Source organism: Diabrotica undecimpunctata, chromosome 9 (assembly GCF_040954645.1).
Source record: "Diabrotica undecimpunctata isolate CICGRU chromosome 9, icDiaUnde3, whole genome shotgun sequence".
In the NCBI taxonomy this organism is placed as follows: domain Eukaryota; kingdom Metazoa; phylum Arthropoda; class Insecta; order Coleoptera; family Chrysomelidae; genus Diabrotica; species Diabrotica undecimpunctata.
Window position 1 is genome coordinate 17,682,629 of NC_092811.1, and position 22,085 is coordinate 17,704,713.

General features: G+C 32.5%; 1 protein-coding gene across 3 annotated transcripts; it reads right to left on the reverse strand.

The window, feature by feature from the left end:
* Positions 1 to 3,496: 3,496 nt before the first annotated feature.
* Positions 3,497 to 21,277, reverse strand: LOC140449611 (uncharacterized). Of its 3 annotated transcripts, XM_072542836.1 has the most exons (4): positions 20,891 to 21,006; positions 13,977 to 14,278; positions 13,339 to 13,442; positions 3,497 to 5,543 (listed from the first exon to the last, which is right to left on the reverse strand). In XM_072542836.1, exon 4 carries the CDS (start codon positions 5,524 to 5,526, stop codon positions 3,826 to 3,828), a length of 1,701 nt encoding a protein of 566 aa, XP_072398937.1. In that variant the 5' UTR covers positions 5,527 to 5,543; positions 13,339 to 13,442; positions 13,977 to 14,278; positions 20,891 to 21,006; the 3' UTR covers positions 3,497 to 3,825. The 3 variants fall into 3 exon arrangements, with proteins under 3 accessions (XP_072398937.1, XP_072398935.1, XP_072398934.1); XM_072542834.1 differs by lacking the exon at positions 13,977 to 14,278 and having other exon boundaries at positions 20,891 to 21,000; XM_072542833.1 differs by lacking the exons at positions 13,339 to 13,442; positions 13,977 to 14,278 and having other exon boundaries at positions 20,891 to 21,277.
* Between the last annotated feature and the right edge of the window lie 808 nt (positions 21,278 to 22,085).

The following is a 22,085-nucleotide window of genomic DNA, read 5'->3' on the forward strand; positions in this document are numbered from 1 at the left end:
ATTTGATAAAAATGGCAATCCAAAATAACAATAGCCTGAAATTATATGTAGTACCTAGTCATAAAATTGACATATGCGGAACATCTGTTGCAATCTGGCAACTATAATAGTGTTTTTAAAGTTTCGACAGTATTGCCAAGTTTATCCGATAATCTACCAAGGGCCAATTATAACTTTTTTTTTCTAATAACTAACTGAAACTAATATCAAAAGAAACAAATATTCATTTGTTCGTGTTTTATATGAATTTAATTTTTTTTTAAAAATACCAGATTCACTAAAATAATATAATTAAAATGTACTGTTTCAAAGCAATTTGAGGCATAAAACATATGAGTTCACATCGTGTGATTAATGCTAGATTTCTGACAGTGTTGTCAAGTATTTACATTTTTCTTTGGAGTGACCCTATAGTATAAACTATTATTTATATTTATTAAAATGGCAAATGTATTAAAAGGCAAACCATTGGGTTATACTTTAACACATAAATTATTGATTTTTTAGTTTTAAATAAAAGTAAAATCATTAATTCAAAATTTTTATAATCGAGTTATACGTATCATTTATGAATAGTTTATATTGAAGTGAAAAGTTTTTATAGTTTTTAATCTTCCTAATAGTAAGGCGTAATAAATTGTAAGCTTTTGAGGCTAGATGAAATGCAAATCTTGCATGTACATTTTTATTAGACTTAGGTATTCTCAACAATTCATTTGTTATACTACGTGTTAAAATGTAACTAATGCAGAAAGTACCGTGATCTTATATTACAAATATCCCTTCAATAAAGTAGATTTTTTTTATTTCATAACTTGCTGTATAGAGCATTTTTTATCTTTTAGTTGCCAGAAGGTATATAGTTAAACAACAAAAATTAAACTTTTATAAAAACTAAAATAAATGGAATATATTTGTATTATTTTCAGCTTTTTTCTGGTCCAATGAAAAATTGCTTTCTTCCAGGTATGGTATAAGCTTAAGATCAGTTCAACGAATAGTCAGGGAAGGTCGGGTAACAGATAAAGCTGCACGAGCAGAAATCTGTTCAATTCTCCGTCTACAAAAAAGCACAGAGTTTCCAAACTAAAAATGGATGTAGTTGACGAAGGCTTGTTACGTCGATTTATAATAAACTTCCATATTCAGGAGAAAATGCTGCAGACAATTAAAAGATTACATAAAAAAATTGTGGAAGAATTGCAGTACACCGGAAGCAGAGAAACTCTTCGAAAAAAAAAAAAAAAATTCATAATTTAGGATTTCGTTGGAGAAAACAAAAAATAATCGACATATTTTAATAGAAAAACATGAAATACGGACATTAAGACTAGATTATCTTAAAAAATTAAACAATTTCGCAGCGAAAAGCGAACAATTGTTTTTAAGGATGAGACATACTTGCACTCAGATTATTTAAAAGAATATAATTGGAGTGATAACAGTTCCGACGGTTTGAGGAAGCCAGTATCAAAAGGACAGAGATTAATCATTAGTGCTGCTCGAACTGAGGACGGATTCGTATCTGAGATGGAAATCTCAATCTAAAACTGGAGACTACCTATTTACCAAATTTACCTTCTAACAGCGTTATTGTGTTGGTTAATGCACCGTACCGTACCACAACAAACGAGAGAATAAACTTCCAACTTCGGCAGAAAAGCAGATATGCAAATGTGGCTTAGAGAACGAAATATACCGTACACCGAGGATATGCTTCAGACAGATCTCTACGAATCAATTAAATTACATAAGCCTCGATTTGTTAAATATTCCATAGATTCTGTGATTAGAAGTTTTGGACACGAGGTATTAAGACTGCCTCCTTATCATCCGGATCTAAATCCAATTGAATTGGTATGGGCAGCACTGAAAAATTTTGTTGGATCCAAAAATGTTTTAAATTAATATGACGTCACCGAATTATGCGATGAGTTTTATGACAAATTTCCTGCAGAAAAATGGAAAAAAGTTTGTGATAAAATTATTTCGATTAAGGATAATTTTGTGACAAAAGAACCACAATTCGATGTCGTTTTTGATCAAATAATAACCAACTTGAGCGAGTGTAATGCCAACAACAACATCAGTCAAGAAATACAAGCACGGATTCTTAGCGGTAATAAGTGCTTTTATGCATACAAAGACTTAATGACTCAAACTTTAAACAAAGTTCGGGACGAGTTTTATAGGAGACTGTGTTATTGCTAACAACAAGGTGAAGAACATTTTGAGCATTTATTTTAATGTAGTCGAATCAATTACCTCGGGTATTGAACAAAATTATACTTAATTTCAAAATTTCACCTTGTATTATTCATAATAGACCCTACATGACATAGTTCGTTGAGATCAGGTTGTTAAGGAGCTTTTAAAAACATAAAAATATACAGGGTGTTTCATTTAAAATACAGATTATGGACTATGCCAGACTTGCGTGGATCACCCTGTACATTCAAATGTATGTTTAAAAGGCGCACATTTAAATTTAAAAGTTAATGTATCTCAACATTTTTTATTATTTTTTAAAATAAGGACACAAACAATTTTATTCCATAAGTGGTTTCCACACTGTGTATGAAAATAAAAATATATATTTTCATTAAAATATTGATTCAATCCTTCATTTACTTACTATTCTCCTATTACAGGTCAAATGTTCATATACAGCAAACGATGCACCATATACCTAATTCTTTTTCTCTTTCTGCTCTCTCTTACCTATAGCATTACATATGTAATGATTGTGCAGATTGACTGCCATATAAATTTGTAACGACGAACGTGTGTATAGAAGTATAACTTCTACCACTGCCGCACCCATTTTTTTATGTTCTGTGATGGTGACTACAATCACAGAAGGGTTGGTGTATTTCTGTGCTACAACGGTAAACATCAAAAGATAAAGTTGGTTCAGCGCCAGCGCCGACGCCAACGTAAAGTTTATAAATCAGCCTTATTAATAGGAACCTGATCAGTCAACTGCGCATGCGCAAGACGACTGCGTTCGAAATATTTCGAATCTTCACATGAAAAGGTTAAACTTGGTTAAACCACAGAATAAATAACAATACAGCATAGACTCGAATTGAGAAATTTGTGACAAGCTACGACATAACTGTAATTTAAATGTTTTAAATCTATCTGAAAGACAATATTATTCAGTGGAAGAGTTTCTTACCGAATAAATAGGAAATAAAGTATAAAAATAGATACAAGCAACTAAAGTATTTTAAAGGTCATCAAGTTGTTACTGGAGAAAAAGTGTTTTTTCTGCCAAAATCAACGAAGACATCAGAAATTTAAATGAATTGATTAGAGTTTACTTCGTCACACAATGATTAATTTTCGCATAACGGAGAAAATAGCACCAGCAGTTAACCACTTACATAAAAAATACTGAATTACTGAACAATGTGGTTATTTACAAAGAATCAAAATGTTAAAAAAACAAATTCGTTATTTGGGGTTTCGTTTGAAAAAAAAAAAAACAGAATCTATCGTCGCATTTTAATGGAAAAGCACGATGTACAAAAAATTATGACTAAATTATTTACGTAGAATTAAAAGATACCCAGCCGAAAACACGACAATCGTCTTCACGGTCGAAGCCTGATTCACACGGAAGTTTTGCGCAAATTCCACCTTTAAATGGTTTTTCACCAGTATGCACTCTCATGTGCGATTTTAAATATAGTTTCATTAAAAACTGTTTATTGCATATTTTACATTGAAATATTTTCACCAGTATGCAATTTCATTTCATGTATTGTTAAACTATTTGCCCCAAACAACTGTTTGGGGTAAATTTTTTCATTCAAATGGTTATTCATCAGTATGTAATTTCATGTGCGATGTTAAAACGTGTTTCATTGAGAACCGTTTGGTGCAGATTTCACATTCAAACGGTTTTTCACCAGTATGCACTCTCATATGCGTATTTAAAGCTTGTTTCGCTGCAAACTGTTTGGCGCAAATCCCACATTTAAATGGTTTTTGACCAGTGTGTAGTGCCATATGCGTATTTAAAGCTTGTTTCGTTGCAAACTGTTTGGCGCAAATTCCACAATTAAATGGTTTTTGACCAGTGTGCAGTGTCATATGCAATTTTAAAGCTTGTTTCGTTGATAACTGTTTGGTGCAAATATCACATTTAAATGGTTTTTTACCAGTATGCACTCTCATATGCATATTTAAAGCTTGTTTTGTTAGAGACTGTTTGGCGCAGATCCCACATTTAAATGGTTTTTGACCAGTGTGCAGTGTCATATGCAATTTTAAAGCATGTTTCGTTGATAACTGTTTGGCGCAAATTCCACATTTAAATGGATTTTGACCAGTGTGCAGTGTCATATGCAATTTTAAAGCTTGTTTCGTTGATAACTGTTTGGTGCAAATTCCACATTTAAATGGTTTTTCACCAGTATGCACTCTCATATGTGATTTTAAATCTCTCTTCGTTGAAAACGGTTTGGTACAAATTTCACATTTAAATGGCTTTTCACCAGTATGCACTCTCATATGCGATTTTAAATATGGTCTCATTGAAAACTGTTTACTGCAAATTTCACATTCAAATGGTTTTTCACCAGTGTGCACTCTCATATGTAATTTTAAATCTTTCTTCATCGAAAAAAGTTTGGTACAAATTTCACATTCAAATGAATTTTCACCAGTATGCAGTCGTATATGCAATTTTAAATATTGATTCAATGAAAACCGTTTATTGCAAATTTCACATTCAAATGGTTTTTCACCAGTATGCACTGTCTTATGACTATTTAAAGATTTCTTTCTACTATACTGTTTGTTGCAAATTTCACAACTAAATCGTTTTTCACCCATATGCACTATCGTTATATGTCTTTTTAAATAATGCTTTATTGAAAATTGTTTGGTGCAAATTCCACATTCAAATGGTTTTTCATCAGCATGCAATTTCATATGTATTGTTAAATAATCCTTTGTTGAAAATTTTTTTTTGCAAAATTCACATTCAAATGGTTTTTCACCACTATGCATTCTCACATGCAATTTTAAAAGTCGTTTCGCTGAAAACTGTTTGGTGCAAATTTTACATTCAAATGGTTTTTCATCGGTATGCACTTTCATATGCTTTTTTAAATAATCCTTTCGTGAAAATTGTTTGGTACATATTTCACACTCAAATGGTTTTTCAAAAGAATGCGATGTTATGTGAGTTTTTAAACCGTGTTTCGATGAAAAATATTTGCTGCAAATGTCACATCTAAATGGTTTTTCGTCTGCATGTAATTTCATATGTACTGTTAAATAATTGTTTGTATAAAATTGTTTGGTGCAAATTTCACATTCAAATGGTTTTTCATCAGTGTGTATCCTCATATGTTGTTCTAAACGATAATTGTTTGATAATGGTTTCTTGCAAATGATACATATAAAACGTTGTCCTCCAGTGTTCACATTGGTAGTGGAAGTTATAGATTGGTTCAAATTACTGTCACTTCTATCATGATTTGTTAATAGGCTACTGGCATCAGTTTTCATGTCTTTACAAGGCAAACCTAAAATTATAATCCTCAGTTAAATAAAGTAAAATGCAACTAAATAAAAAATCAATATTATAATTTGCTTATTGTGTTCAATTTGATTCAGTTTGACAAAACAAGAATCGAAAGTTCTCTTCCAAACTTTTAAAGCAAATATTAAGGTGCCTTTAAGGTTAATAGTAAATAGAGTGACGCGTAAGCTGTAAGAGGATTATTCCAAGATTTATTGGGAAAAAAGGGATTGTGCTATTTTGAACCAGGGGATTTTTAGCGCCGCTTGCCCACAATGAACTGCCTCGGAATGGCGTCCGTTATTTTGTATTTCCTTGTCATAGCAATATCCAAATAGCAAATTCAATTACCTAGGAGCAGAGATCACTAGTGACAGGGATATAAGAACAGAGACCACAAGGCAAGCATCAAAAGCGGCAAGTGGTTGCCTCCGAGAAACCATATGGAGAAACAAATATATGACCACGGAAAGCAAAATGAAAGTATACAAGACAACAGTAAGACCAATCCTAACATATGCAGCGGAGACAAGGACCGATACAAGAAAGACGAAACAACAAATCAACAATATCGAAATGAAAGTATTAAGATCAATAGCGGGCATATCATTAAGAGACAGACAAACTAACAGAAGTAAGTATACGTGAACAATGCAAAATTCAAAATATTAACAGGTGGATAAAAACAAGAAAAAAAACTGGAACGAACATGTAAACCGATTGGGACCAGATAGATTAGCGAACATCTGTAAAAACAACAAGCCGTATAGCAGACCAGTTGGAAGGCCGCCAAAAAGGTGGAAAGATAATGTACAGTCAACAACGACTGAAAACGAATAAGAGGTAGACAAATAGGAGTAATCCTAGTCGCACGAAGAAGAGAGAAGCAATATCCTAGGATATAGTTAAAAGTGTGATTTCCTACTGAAATCACTGTTTTGAGTTCAATCTAATCTAACATGAAGGCTGTTACGTTAGGAATGCCATACGGTTAATTTTCGCAAGAGACTCCTGGTTCGAAAAAATACAAAATTAAATTTCTATTACAAAAAAATTCCTTTTGTGTTAAAATACACAAATGTGATTTTAAAGTTTTATTTAATTCAGTTTGATTCGGTGTACAATTCGACTGACTAACACTAGCTATATCTACGCAATTGTATATATTCTTATAATATGATATTCGATACTCCCTACATTCTCAAACGAAAAAGTCGTATAATTTAATTGGCTACCACCAGCCCTCAGTCGGAGAGACGATACGTTGATTAGGGAATTTTTAAAACAAATATTAAGTATTTACTCGACAAAGACAGTAGCTGTTTGCAGCTGCCCACTCTGGAAAGAACGCTACGTATATGCTTCTCGACTATGCCGTTTTTAATATTCTTATTATCCGCCTTCATCAATCGTTGTAGTTTCATCTGTGGCCCTAGACAAGGGACTTTCACATAGGGCTATCTACGGGGCCAGCTGGATGATTGTTTATAGGGGTGTTACTCTATCCCTCCTCTTTTTCCGGGAATGGAACCGACTGCATCGGTTATAGAGCTACTGAGATCACCCCACAACTAACACAGATAGAGTTGCGTTGTAGTTACAGTAAAGAATATAACAGGAGTAATGCAAGCGCAGAAGGTCTTCAAAAATCCGTTTCTGAGAGGCACAGGCTTATAATTGCTGTAACTGGCTAATAAGAATGGTTTTGTGAAAGGTTGAAATCATAACCAACAAGTGGAGACTATCACGATGAAATTAATTCTGAAAACTATAAGAAGTGGTTAATTTGTGAACCAATAATATAATCGTTGTTAACAACGCACCATAACTCATCAAACAGGCGGATAAATATATTAAGTTAAGAATCTAGTAAAAAAGAAGACATGAAAACATTGTTGAGATAGAAATATTTGATTTGATAAAGATTCCGATATCTCATATATTAAAAGATATACTAAATAAATACTAAATCACTAAGTACGATTACGGAGTTCTAACAAGTTATTAAAGACAAAACCGCTTGAAAATTTCAAAACTACAGTACCTAATGCAATTTCCCGCTTACGACACAAACACAAGCCTACCTAATCGAAAACTAATAACGCAGCGAAACAATATGTCTAAAACCCAGTTATAATATATTAATTTTATAATATATTTCAGAGAGTTACATTTTATCTAAATATTTTGGCGGTGACGCTGCAGACGTATTCACTCTTCAAAGCTGAATCTCCATAAGTGTCTATTCGGAACTGTTATTAATTCAACGGACGGTCTTATGCTACAGACTTTAAGGGCAAGTTTTCATAGCTACTCAAAAGTGTGAGTTTGCATATGTGCTTTTAAAACAGAAATATATGAAAATTTTTTTGGAGCAATTTTAAAACCTGTTTGGTACAAATTCCACATTTAAGTAGTTTTTCACCAGTATGCTCTCTCATATGCGATTTTAAATATAGTTTCATTGAAAACTATTTACTGCACATTTCAAATTGATTAGGGAATTCACATTCAAATGGTTATTCACCAGTACGCAGTCACTTGTGATTTTAATGTTTCGTTAACAACCGTTTGGTACAGAAACTTTGGTGCAGAGTCATATGTGATTTTAAAACTTGTTTCGATGAAAACTGTTTGGTGCAAACTTCACATTCAAATGGCTTTTCACCAGTATGCACTCTCATATGTGATTTTAAATTATCCTTTGTTGAAAATTGCTTGACGCAAAATTTACATTCAAATGGTTTTTCATCGGTATGCAGTGACACATGCAATTTTAAAGCACGCTTCGTTGACAACAGTTTGGTACAAATTTCACATTTAAATGGTTTTTCATCGGTCAATAATAATTTATTATGCACAGTGATATGTGATTTTAAAACTTGTTTGGTTGAAAACTTTTTGGTGTAAACTTCACATTCAAATGGTTTTTCACCAGAATGCACTCTCATATGTGATTTTAAATACTGTTTCATTGGAAGCTGTTTATTGCAAATTCCACACTCAAATGGTTTTTCACCAGTATCCAGTGTCATATGAAATTTTAAGCCACGTATTGTTGACAACCGTTTGGTACAAATTTCACATTTAAATGGTTTTTCATCGGTATGCTGAGTCATATGTGATTTTAAAACTTGTTTCATTGAAAACTGTTTGGTGCAAATTGCACAATTAAATAACTTTTGCACCAGTATGCACTCTCATATGAGATTTTAAAACTTGTTTCGTTGAAAATTATTTGGTGCAAACTTCACATTCAAATGGTTTTTAAACAAGAATGCACTCTCATATGAGATTTTAAATACCGTTTCAATGGAAACTGTTTATTGCAAATTCCACACTCAAACGGTTTTTCACTAGTATGCAGTGTCTTATGCGATTTTAAAACTTGTTTCGTTGAAAACTGTTTGATGCAAACTTCACATTTAAATGGTTTTTCACCAGTATGAAGTGCCATATGCAACTTTAAACCATGTTTCGTTGAACCAGTATGCACTCTCATATGAGATTTTAAATACCGTTTCATTGGAAACTCTTTATTGCAAATTCCACACTCAAACGGTTTTTCACTAGTATGCAGTGTCATATGCGATTTTAAAACTTGTTTCCTTGAGAGCTGTTTGGTGCAAATTTCACACTCAAAAGGTTTTTCCCCGGTTTGTATTCTCATATGTAGTTCTAAATGATAATTGTTTGATAATGGTTTCTTGCAAATGATACATATAAAACGTTGTCCTCCAGTGTTCATATTGGTAGTTGAATTGTTTATATATTGGTTCAAATTACTGTCACTTCTATCATGATTTGTTAATACGCTGTTGTCGTCAGTTTTCATATCATTACAAGAGGGGCCTAAAATTATAATCCTCTGTTAAATCAATAAAATGCAACTAAATGAGAAATAATGCATAATTGTAGTAGTCAAATCTAGGCTGGGTTGAAGAAATAGGTTTGTGTAAAACGTTCAAATTGTAATAATAAAAAATTTGGCAATCGTGTTTTATACCCCGCTGCAAGAAATTAACGTACTAATTATTATTTTTTGATGATTATTGTTAGTTTAAATACGAGTAAACTGTACAGTATTTGAAAGTGTAAGATTTGTTTTGTGAAAGTGTTCGGACACGGACTTGATCTTAATACGAAGAAAACAAAGTACATGGTAGTCAGTAAGTGCGAAATATTAAATACACAACTTTTGGTAAACCAACATCCAATAGACAGAGTGGACAGCTACACATACCTTGGTACCAACATTAACAGCCAATGGGCTCCAGTGAAATAAAACAACGCATAGGAAAAGCGAGATAGGCGTTCATAATGATGAAGTCTCTTTTCAGAAGTCACGATTTACCACTTGCTACCAAAATCTCTCTCATTAGATATGTAATATTATTCCTAAAATATTAGAATTCATACTCCTGTAACATAGTTTCGCATTTTGTTTATATAAATATGTTTAGTAATTCGAATCGAGGACATTCATAAATAATATACTCTAATTAGAATTTGTAAATCAGCACTATTGTGAATCGCGACACATACTTGGTGTAGGTCAGGGAATAAACTTGACACGAATACGTAAAGTGCTGACACAGACAAGACCAGGGCTATTAAAAGCAACAACAATCATTATCTAGAGATCAGAACTAATTTAACGTCAAGATGGCAAGTTAATGCATCACGCATTGTCAACGTCAACTAAGTACTATTATACTTAAGATAATTAACATTGTAAGAGTGTACAGTAGTGTTTAAATAAATGGTTACATAAGTCAACAACACGTTATTTACTTCGTACAGCGTTATTTACCATAGAGGCTATGTATTTTCTACGTTATTATACGGAGTAGAGGCATGGACACTTTCCGAAGCTTCTTTAAGAAAACTCGAGGCATTCGAGATGTGGTGTTACAGACGTATTTTAAGGATTTCATGGGTGGATCGTGTGACTAATGTTGAGGTCCTACGTAGAATAGGCAAGGAATGCGACATTATTAACACCATCAAAGAACGCAAACTAGAATATCTTGGCCATGTTATGAGGAATGAACAGAGATACGGCTTGTTGCAACTCATTCTTCAGGGCAAGGTATTTGGAAAGAGAGGACCAGAGAGAAGAAGAATATCTTGACTTCAAAACCTGAGAAAGTGGTTTAATACATCGACAACCGGACTATTCAGAATAGCAGCAAGCAAAGTTAGGATAGCCATGTTGATCGCCAACATCCGGAACGGATAGGCATCATAAGAAGAAGAAGATTTCTTTTAACGACAACAGACAATGACATTGACAGGTTTTTGCTGTGGAATTTTAAACTGTATCAGTAATTTTTAGGTTCTTTACTATTAAATCGATTTTAAGTCAGTTCAAGGTTTGATTTTTAAGCGTTTCCGATTTTTTTTGCTTAAAGTGTAGTACCTCCGAATAGTGAAAGATTGAGAGTGTTCCATACATCATCATTGCAATGTGGTTGAGTGATACGCGGTAACTGGTAAGAATATCAGAAGAGCTGGTCATGGCAGAAACCTTGCCACGAGTTTTACTCACAGTCGTTTGTTAAGACTTTCTCTCCGCTAGACAAAGATTTGTAAACATACGTCAGTTGCAATCTGAGCTTGAAAACAGAAGGTAAATTTGCATCCACACATTGCTACTCGAGCACCAGCATTAAGCAGAGGCAGAGATAATCGTAAAGCACCGTTAACTTTTGGCAGGGATAATGTGAAATGAGAAGACGCGGATTGGAAACAAGTTCTTTGGACCGATAATTCATGCTTTTGGTTGGCTAGGAGTTATTAGTTCGTGTTTTTAGAAAACCAAATGAACGATATGCCCACTGTAACATAACAAACACCATTTTATTTGGTAGAGGCTCGCTTAGTGCATGGGAAGGAATTTCGTTAATAGCGCGCAGGGATTTGATATCGAATAATGACAGATATATACATTCTTCAGGATCATTTAGTGCTTTTTGCCTCTTGTATTGGGCAAATTTTTTTGTTAATACACGAAAATACTAGACCTAATGCAGCACTAGTAGTTTGAGACTATCTCTTCTAGTGATCTTTGAGACTAAACCAATCGGTTGGCAAGCACGTAACCTTGACCCTAATCCCATAAAACACGTGTGAGTTATCCTTAAGAGGTAATTAATATCTCAACCCAGCTGTCACAACAATTTGGAGGATATGCGCTGAATTCTAGTTGAATTTTAGAATGGTCAAGAGAAAAACATCGTTCGAAATATTATTTATGCACTAAATCGCAGATGTCAGGAAGTGATTACTTAGAAGAAGAGGTGGAAATACACAATATTAGGTTTAAAACAATCACTAGAATTTCTTTCTTTTAGAAAATAACATTTCCAATTTTTTAAAGATTTTTGCTGAATTTTAGCTATGTATTTTGTAAAAACTATTTAGGGTCAGGTGGGGCAAGTGCGTTATAAGCCTGAATATGTATTAGTCAATTAAATAGAAGGAATCTGAAATAAGAATATTTTGCTACAAGTATACTGAGCTACTTGACAAAGAGTGGCGCTGGCCGACTTACCGGTTGATTGTCGAAAACTTTTTTACCGGGTGATTATTTGTAACCATGATGTGCATAGTTGTACTCACTCAGTGGTTTTGTCGTGACAAATTAAGCTGATGTTTTTGTTGTTTTAAATAAAATAATCGGTAAGTATACACTATTAAATACGTAGACTCTAATGGAATAGTTAGTTTTTTGGTATAACTAGGGAAAAAATTAATAATCGTTTATTTTGATTTGCTTTCTTATTTAAAGGTTATGGGGTAAGAGCTTAGTTGTATAATATATTCGAAAAACTGAAAGAAGCAAGAATTATTCCAAGGAAAAAGGTGGAAGGTACTCTGTATATACGGCAAGTAAATTACAGAAAATTCCTCTAAATACTCTACTCGATCACATTAAAGGAAGAAGAGGTAAGAAGTCAGCGTCATATGGCCGTGCCACAGCACTTTCTACAGAGGACGAATAGAAGTAATGCATTTGGTGGGCAAATACGTTAAAGCAAATCAATTAAATATTCCGTTTCAAAATGGAATTCCTGGAAAAGACTGGCTTTTTTTCCTTTTGTAGCATTTGAAATTTGTTGGAATCCCCTCGTATATGTGTTAATTGAAATCCCCTTATATATGCATTATAATAACGAAGAATTTTTTCAATGTTTCTTAGTTCGTATCCTTCAATTTAAAAACCAAATAATTTTTAGGTCGCCGCCGTCGATAACAAATCATTTTATTGTTTGTTTATGTCACAGGCGCAAATTTCTTCGATATTTCTTTGTTCAAACCGCCCGATATTGCGTTTTCAAATTAAGAATTTACGTCTTAATTTCCGTTGTGTCTTGTTTATGTGTCTTAAACCCAAAGTGTTTTGTTTATTCCAACTTATGCGATCAATTTTTTAAGATAATTTCGTCACTTTCGTTGGAGCCGCGGTGAAGAGTGGAGGTCTTCAGCGTTATCCTCAGTTTAAATAAAATGAGTTTTAAAAAATTTTAGAAACGGTTTTGTTACTAAAGATATAAAGATTCCGCTCTTGCCCTAAAGTTGTAACGGTTATTTTGCCTACCACATAGGGTATTGCTATAGGGGGTTAAAAATTGGGGACAGAAATTACTGGGATGGAGATAGGGTACGCAAAACAAACTGAAACGTTTGCGAACGGCTGCTCTTGGTTTTTTTGGAGAGCTGGGTCGTGAGAAAGTAAATGAAACAAGGGGACTGGAATAGAGTAACTACAAAAATGAATCAAAAGGGGTACTTACATGGATCTCCTGGACAACACAACACAAGAAGGTTCTTTAGCTATTTAAAATGGACGCCGCTTACAAAAATCTTCCTGCTGGATGAAAAGATAGACTTTTCTTTCCTAAAAAATACAAAAAGGGGTTACAAACTTTTTAAAGGAAATAATACTCTTTTTTATGGAGAAAAATTACATATTTATTGTTATCTCACCACAAACAGTTACAAATATAAATAGTAATACAAAATAACAAAAACAAACTTACAATGTTGCTATCGGTTTACAACTCTAGAAGTTGGAGATATTAGAAGAACTTACAATTGTTAATGGGCGACATTTTTAGCGGAAATAAATTATTACAAATGAAAAATATCTTTTTAAAAATAATCTCTTTAAATAGCAAGTGGGTTAACCTTTTTAAAAACAAAACAAAACAAATTCAAAGTTTATGGTTAGGTATGTACCAAATGTCAAGAAAATAATGCTGTCATATGTCAATACTAAATTTTAGAACTTTATAAGGATAATTAATATCACAGTTAGTCACTCCCTAATATTTATAATTTTACTTATTACAATTTCTTAACTTGTCATGACAGCAATTATTGATGGAAAATGTCTATTTTTATTTTTAAAAAATTTAACAAAGAAAAGTACCTGATTTTCACTAAACGTTATATCTTCTTTAAAAGTTTTGGGGTTGGAACTGGACTCAAAATTCACTGCAACACAAACAAATGCGTCCCATAAACTGCAAAAATAGTCTGGAATGACCTGGGACAAACAAAATGAGGATGGAAGCTGGGCACTGGATTATCTCGACGCAATCTTCGAAACTTGGCATTTTAAAAACTCAATCTTTTGCTTGGAACCATGTGGGTATCTTTTAAACCTGTTTGGAATGCCGTCTTACAAATCCCTCAGATGAGACACAGCACGAAAACAAAACAGTGATTACTCTGACAAAAATTGACTCATTAAAAAATTTGCCGGTTTCTTCAGGCTACCCACGCCGCGTCTTCTCCCTCTAAAATCTCAAACCCAACTCCAACTTGAACTCCACATTAACCTGCATTAAATTTTAAAAAAATCCGGACTCGAAACAATGTAATGATCACTTCGGTGATCTATTGCAGATTGATAATTTTTAAAAATCCTTCGCTCAACTCGGTATAAACAAAGCATATAAACGGGAATATTTCTGTTTATTTGACGCGCAAAATATCCTAAAATGGCTCTCAATCAAAGAAATACTGAAGAAATACCCATCTGTGTTATATAAACAAAATTTAAAATGTGTTTATTATCAACTCCAGAGATGCAAAAGGATTGAAAATACTTTTGCGGTGTTAGCATATACGATAAGAAATAAAAATACATTGAAAATATTCTTCGGTTTTTTAATAGATACAAGGTGATTTGAAATGCTACAAAAAGTAAACTAATATAATCGCATACACGTACTTACATCAGTTTACGGACTTGCCCCATTTAATGAGACAAGAGCGTACCACGAAATTTTTCAATATATTAATTTTTTGAGATTTTCCTTTAGAAATGTACTGCGAACAAGCTAATTATATCGTCATAGGAATATCGAAAAATTTAAATATTTTATTGGATAGTATGTTTAAAGGGCAATACTTTTTTATGTTACACATTACTTTTTTAAGAAATCATTACTATGGCGTAGTACCGTGACTTACGTGATTTTCACGCAACGTAAGTATTTATACGAGTATTTCATACATTATAAAATAAGCAATATAATATTAAGCGTAGCCCTTTTATTAAGTTTTTAAAAAAGTAAGTTCACAATGCATTAAAACTAAAATTGATTATGTTTTAGGACAAAACAAACAAATAATAAATTCTTAAACCAAACAAAATTAAGAAAAAGTTGATTGTTAGTGTGGTAGCTCATCATAAAATGAATGAATATCTTTTGGAATGACCATGTTTAGTTGTTGAAGATGATTGAATTTCTGTATTTTAATAGAATTCCTTTTTGGTGTATAATTTCATAAAGTTGTCAGAGGCTTCCGGTTTTTTAATACGCCTGGGTAAATTCTGGTAAGGATCTGAGAATTTTTTCTTCACTTGCATCGTACCTTCAGGATGGTATTGTATTGCACACAAATCCACTACAACAGGATCTCCAACACGGTTACCAGGACGTATTGTCCATATTCCAAGTACCTTACTTGGTATGATCTAGGATGCGTACGAGCTGTCTTGCACACTTCTACGTATACTGCTGGTGAATAGATCTCCTTATTTCTTAGATGTCGTTCAGTCGTGGAGTGCATCCAGTCATACTCCATTTGGGTGTGACCCTTTTCTAAAAACTTTTGAGTCATAATTAATCCTGTTTTTACTGACGCCAGAAGCAATCCATTAGATAAAATTGCATTGCGGTTTTGGTATGTGCAACCATTGTCACCTCGGGGGAACAAATAAGGGTCTAACCACCTTCTGATATCCCCGGGTGCTCTGTAGAGGGCTTTAGAATAAACGTCGAGAGCTCCTCTACTTAAGACCATTTTCGGGTTATGGACTTGGAAAATATTTATCTTGGGTGTCTTGGCTTGAAAAAGGCAAGATATTTCTTACATGACAATTTCTTCGTCGAAATAAAAACACCAAGTTAAGTTGAAACAATTCTCAGCCACAGAGTATGGAAAATAAATGCAGGAAGCAGAGCCCCGAGAGCACTAAGCTCTCGGAGAGCCCGTGAGGGACTGACCTGCTGACCTGAAAATCGCCAATATTTATATGCGCTGTTCGAGCGATAAATAGAGATTTCCAGGTCAAGAGCCAATGGGAAAATTCGAGGCGGGGCGATGCGCATCGAAATGCGTACTAGTGCACAGACTATGGCATTCGATGACACCATCGCTGAAAAAAATTACCTCTTTTACTATAGTTCTGTCAATATTATGGATAATGAAATCATACAAAATACTGCAAAATTCGTCAGCATTAAGGCCTCCGTGTGTCTCGTCCCACAAAAAGCAAAATCCGTCATGATTTTCTAGATTATAAATAGTTAGGTCGTGTACCAGAAATTTCGTTTTGTAATACAGTGCCGACGCTTTTAAAAAAGGACTAAGTAGTACGGCTTGTAGGTCAATCGTAAACACCACTACAGATGGATCTTGATTTTCCTTGTCCTTGTCTTTCTCCTTTCACGCCTCATCTTTATGCTCAATGTGCCTATTATAAAAAATCTCAGTAATATTTTTTGTTCTGTAGCCACAGCAGATATCGCACTGGTCTTTTTTAGGTCGGAATAAAGATACATTCGTTTCATCAAAACTTTGCCAGAATACAAATTTAGATACTGAATGCTGTTGTTCATTGTTTACACCAAGGCAGTTTAAGTATTCCGTATACAATTTATAATTTGATTGCCACATAGGTTCTAAATATATTTTGGCGGTATCTTGTCTACAGTAATGTGCTTCCAGTTTTGGTAAACTATCAAGAAAATCATAAACCTTTTGTCTATTAGTGTTCTCGTTAGTTTTGATGACAGGATTTCTTGTTGTGCTAATTTTATCTTTAATACCGACCCAAGCATGTACGGTCCATTCTCCAATGTCTAATGTATGTAAAAACATTTTTTTACAAACGTGAAAGGTGGTGCCTACATCTTTTAAATGGTACTGAAAAGAACTGCCTCTACGAGAATTTGGATTATCTGTTCGCCTTTGTTTAACCTCCTTCTTCAAAACTAGTGTTTTTATGAAACACTTTTTTTCCGGACGACTCATTTTCCAGTAAGTAGTAAAATATTCTGCCTTAAATTATCACTTACAGAACTGCAAATTTACCAAGTTTGTGAAATACCAAGAGTTTTTAAAAACATATTTTTACAAATTTGGTTTTGTTCACCGTCAAGCTGAAAATGATATTGCCAAGAAAAATCCCTACGACAGTGTACACACCAGCAGAAATAATAGTTTGTTTTTTCTTTATCTGTGTCACATGCTGCACAATAAAGTCCCATTGCCTTGTATGATATTGCAAGTTCCAAAAGTCTTTAAAAATCCTATATCTCATTTCTTCATTTATTTTTGTGGTACACTTAAGCCTGAATGTTTGTTGGCAAAGTTCGGGTATTTTTTTGCCTTAACCAGTTTTCCCTATCGATTTGTATGTTACAACCCATGATCTAGACCAGTTTTAGATTTTACATCAATCCATTTTTCTTCTTTTCTTTGTCGTTTTCTACCCACTTTAACTCTAGTATTACTTTTCTTGTTCTTACTCTTACTTATTTGTTCCTTATTTTTCTTTATATTATCATATGGAATTTTTCTATTATCATCTTTTAAAAGTAAATAATGTGGGTCACTATCTGAGCTTGCATAAAAAGGATCTTCAGTCTCAACTTCAAAATTTTCGTTAACTGTATTCGTTCGTTCCTTTTCTGAAAACAAAAGACGATGCATCTTACATTATGAATCTTTACTTATTTATATTTAAAACAAACCTATAGACGCTTCGATATTAGCAACTATAACTTTTCTGGTCATATTTAGGTCCGGGTTATCACAAATTGTTTTTAAAATTAGATATAAATAGTTCATGTTTCTATACATATTAAAAATATACTAACCTCTTGAACAATGCTCTTGTTAAGAATGTTTCTCGCTTGTTAGCTGTCCTTGCTAAATTTACTATGAATTGACCTCTCGAGTACATCCTGAATAATGATTTAAATTTATACAAATGCACCCTCTATTCACACGTATTATTTTTGATAGCAATTTATATGCTGTACAACTTTTATACCTAAACACTATTGTTAATGTACGCGTACTTTACTTAACCTTAAAATGCGAAAACTCTATTAACTCACGAGACAACGACGTTTCCGTTCGGAATGCCGAGGAAGACTATACTAACTTAAGATCGGATAGTTTTCGTTGGAAAAAGTAAAGATATATAAGTTAGTACAATATAGAAGTGCAAAATTGGTTGCCTAGACATGGTGATATTAACTTAGAACTTTGTTTGTTGAAAGATATCAAGGTAATCTAATTCTTCAGGGATGTAACTCAAAAACGCCAAAAATTGAGTAGTACAATCTTCGTTGTATGTAGTTTGTATTTAGCAAATAAGAACCCCTGATTTTTTGCATTAATCAAAACTTTATCTTGTTTTTTTCGAAAACTTAAAAAAATGAGTTAGTACAGTGTTTGCTGGATAAGTCGACATGTTCTTAATGCCTATGAAAATCCAGCTCTATATGTAGGGAATTTTAACAATCATAGGGTTCATTTTTAACTATTTTCTATACAGTTGAAAGAGGCATTTCTGTTAAATCAGAAGTTGCTGAATTTAAACTCAGCATTTAAATGCGTTCGAATCTTCTTTGAGGATACTTTTTTGCAGGAATTACATTGACACCTGCACTGACACTTTCTACAAAATCAGTGTTGTTATCTTATGCAATATTTACCACATTGTCCCACTCCATATCACTATTCAAAACAATTAAATTACAGCAAACAACACTTTACACTCTACCAACCACCTGCCAAACCACTATTTAAGTAATTAAATTTCAGCAAACACACCTACACTCTAGTAAGGAACTGCTTCCCAACTAAAACACTTCTGATTCAGTCTGTGTGAATCAGTTTATGTAAAGAGAGAAGGGACCAAACTTTTTGCTCCTAGTGTTTCTACAATATATTATGTTACTGCATCTACTGATTAATTATTATTTTTAACCTAATCAAACAAGATATAAGTTACAAATAAAAAAATGGTCAATAATTATACCATGAAGTGCAATTTATCAGTTCTTACAATTTACCAGGTCAAGGACAGAACCTGTTGAAAAATTGTGGAATTTGGTGGATTGGGTAGTTTGTTTAATGTGAACTTTATCTATATTAAATATGAACTTAATTAGCGGGATCTATAAAAATATTCAAGAGTTCAACTATATCTAAAGCTTTTTGGTGAAGACGCTGCAGACCTATTCACTCTTAATAAATAAATTGCCTTTTAGCACATACACCATAGAATTCTCTTTTACAATTTAAAATTTTTTTGGAGTTTATCTCCCAGTGATTGACTTTAAATTAATTGTATTTATATTTTATAAGAAGAGAGTTGTTCCTTCTCATTTTAATTTACTTCAGTTGTTTGTCGATTTTAGTTTAGTTCTTAAAGTTTGGGTAAATTAGCTTCCAGAAATCTATTAAAAGATGAAAATGTTTATCAGTTTTACATATTTCTGGGGAAAATTTTTAACATTTACAGTTAGTCGAATCAAGCGGTTCATTGTTCTTGTGCCCGATATGTATTTATGTATTTCTGAGAAGGTCAATAAGTGCTTTCCCAAGATAAAATTTTATAGTTTTTGGAAACGACCTACCCTCCACTAGGGGCTTCTGTTAGACGCTTTGTAATGTATTTTTAGGAGTATCATTCGAAACTCAGTTCTCTACACACGTTTAGCTTAGTCAATAAAAGTTTTATCAAAATTGTTGTCTTATACTTATTATTTTAATTTGATAAAATAGTATTTTATAGCAAATATTTCTCACAGTAAACTAATCATGAGCCGAACAAGAGTTTTAATTATATTATTTGTAGATTTGTACACAATTAAATTAAAAATTTGAATGACAATATTTTTTCTAAAAAGATTCACCTATTAAAAGTTAAAATCATATTTTATTTTCTACAAAAAAAAAAAAAATATGATGCATGAGTAAGACTTAATCGATAATTTATAAAATACAAAAATTTAAGGCTAAGCATTCTATACACACAGCCACTCGGCATCTCTATATGACAATATCCTAAACTTGCATTTGTTGCTCCACTCTATCATATTTTAGAAGCAGTAATAGCATTCACATAAACACTACCTATTGGTAAGTAATGGAAATAAAATCTAGTTCCTGAATTGTTCCACAATAGCCTTGATTAAAAAATGACATTGAAGTGTGCTTCTCTATGCCTCTATATTCATTGCATTGCCTTTCATATTGTGACAGATTAAACAGAAAATTCTTCATTTATAACTTGTCTAGTTTTCATTAGAATCTTTAAAATAATTTTAAATTTGTACAAATGTGGCAAGTAATTGAGAATGATCATTCTAAACCATGTTTGAACTCTATGATACAACTCAACTACATAAAATAATATATTCCATACCCTATAATTTTGACTTGTAAATAAATTTACTCAACAGTTATATTTTTTTATCACAATTTTCTAATTTGTTATATTTCAAAGGTAAGAGTGTAAGTAAAATAATTTTATTTTCCAGAGAGTGTACTTATATACTTCATAATATAACCAGAGGTTGGACTTATATTCATAGTTCAACATATGAGGAACAAAAATTATGGCACTTTTACTCTTAAGAAGGTATCGAGAAGACAATGAAAGATCAGATGGTAAAAAATTTTCACATCAACAAAAACATTTATCTTGATCCTTCTCCAAAATGCCCAGTATTAGAGGATGAAAAGGAATATTTTTATTAGTCAGGAATATCATAGGAGCTTAAATGTACATAACTACTCTTTACTCACCATCATCTTGTTCTATTTCAGCTTTTATAGGACATTTCTTAACATCTAAATAATCAAATGTATCATTTGCACTTTCCCATTTAGGTTCCTCCTTAATGTCAATTGTAAAGGTATCCTGTAGAACTTCATCCCCTTCATTATCTAATTCTCTTTTGATAGTTGTCTCTCCAACTTCTTGTTTTATTTCAGTTTGATTAAACATGAGTGATGAGTGGCAAAAGTATAAACAAAGAATATAGACGATATGGGCCTAGAATAACTTGTTCTCTGATATGGGCCCTATGGGATATATAGAAATAGAAGCGTCTATATTCTTTGGTTGGTATAAAGTACATAGACAAATAGACATAGAAAGTGCGGTGAAGTTAAGTTAGCTACAAATACAAATGAAGGAACGTTTTATATTTGGCGCAGTGTTGCCATGTTATTTTAATAAATAACGAAAGAGCATGCGATATAATACTTATTAATATTATGCATTATTTTAAACTAAAATTTTGTTTACCGAACACACAAATTCATACAATTTAAATGTAGTCACGATCTGAACAAGTTCTAGTAACTAACCAGTGATGCCACACGAAGTCGAAGAGAAATCGTGATATCGGAAGAAATAAATCGCAAGAAATCGTGAGATTTCGCTACAGTTGAATTTTGAAGGAAATGGGAGTTTTTAAATGATATATAATTATACAAAACTATTTTAAATACGTTATATTGTTATATATTAATTAATATATAAGTACATATTTAAAAATTAGTTTACTAGAAAAAGGCCTATTTTAGGGGAACCACCAGTATCAGATATAATTTTAGGAAATTACCTACCTACCTATATACTCTGCAAGCTATGGATTTATCGATTCAATATTAGGCAATGATTATAAACATTCTTTATAGTTTTCATATCTCAAACACACACTTAAATCATTTTGGTCTGTTGATCCTTTAATACAAAATTTGGGCTATTCTTGATATTTAATGATAAAATATACATAAACATCAGTTGTTTATGGACCGATATTTACACTTTCAAAGCAATAAAGAACCTTTTAAGCTTTGTTTATATTATTTTGTGTATATTAATTGGAGTAGTGCAAGCACTAAGAGCACTTTAAAAATGCTGATTTTCTCGTATACATTTTATTAGGTACCCATTATTCATCTTGAGATTTAGTAACAGTCTAAACATTTT

Bases quoted from the DNA above. Each gene is read 5' to 3' on its own strand.
- LOC140449611 (XM_072542833.1), bottom strand. From the start codon at position 21,092: ATGTTTAATCAAACTGAAATAAAACAAGAAGTTGGAGAGACAACTATC. The intron at 5,544-20,890 runs GTGAGTAAAGAG...TTATAATTTTAG, and splicing joins TGAAATAGAACAAGATGATG to GTTTGCCTTGTAAAGACATG.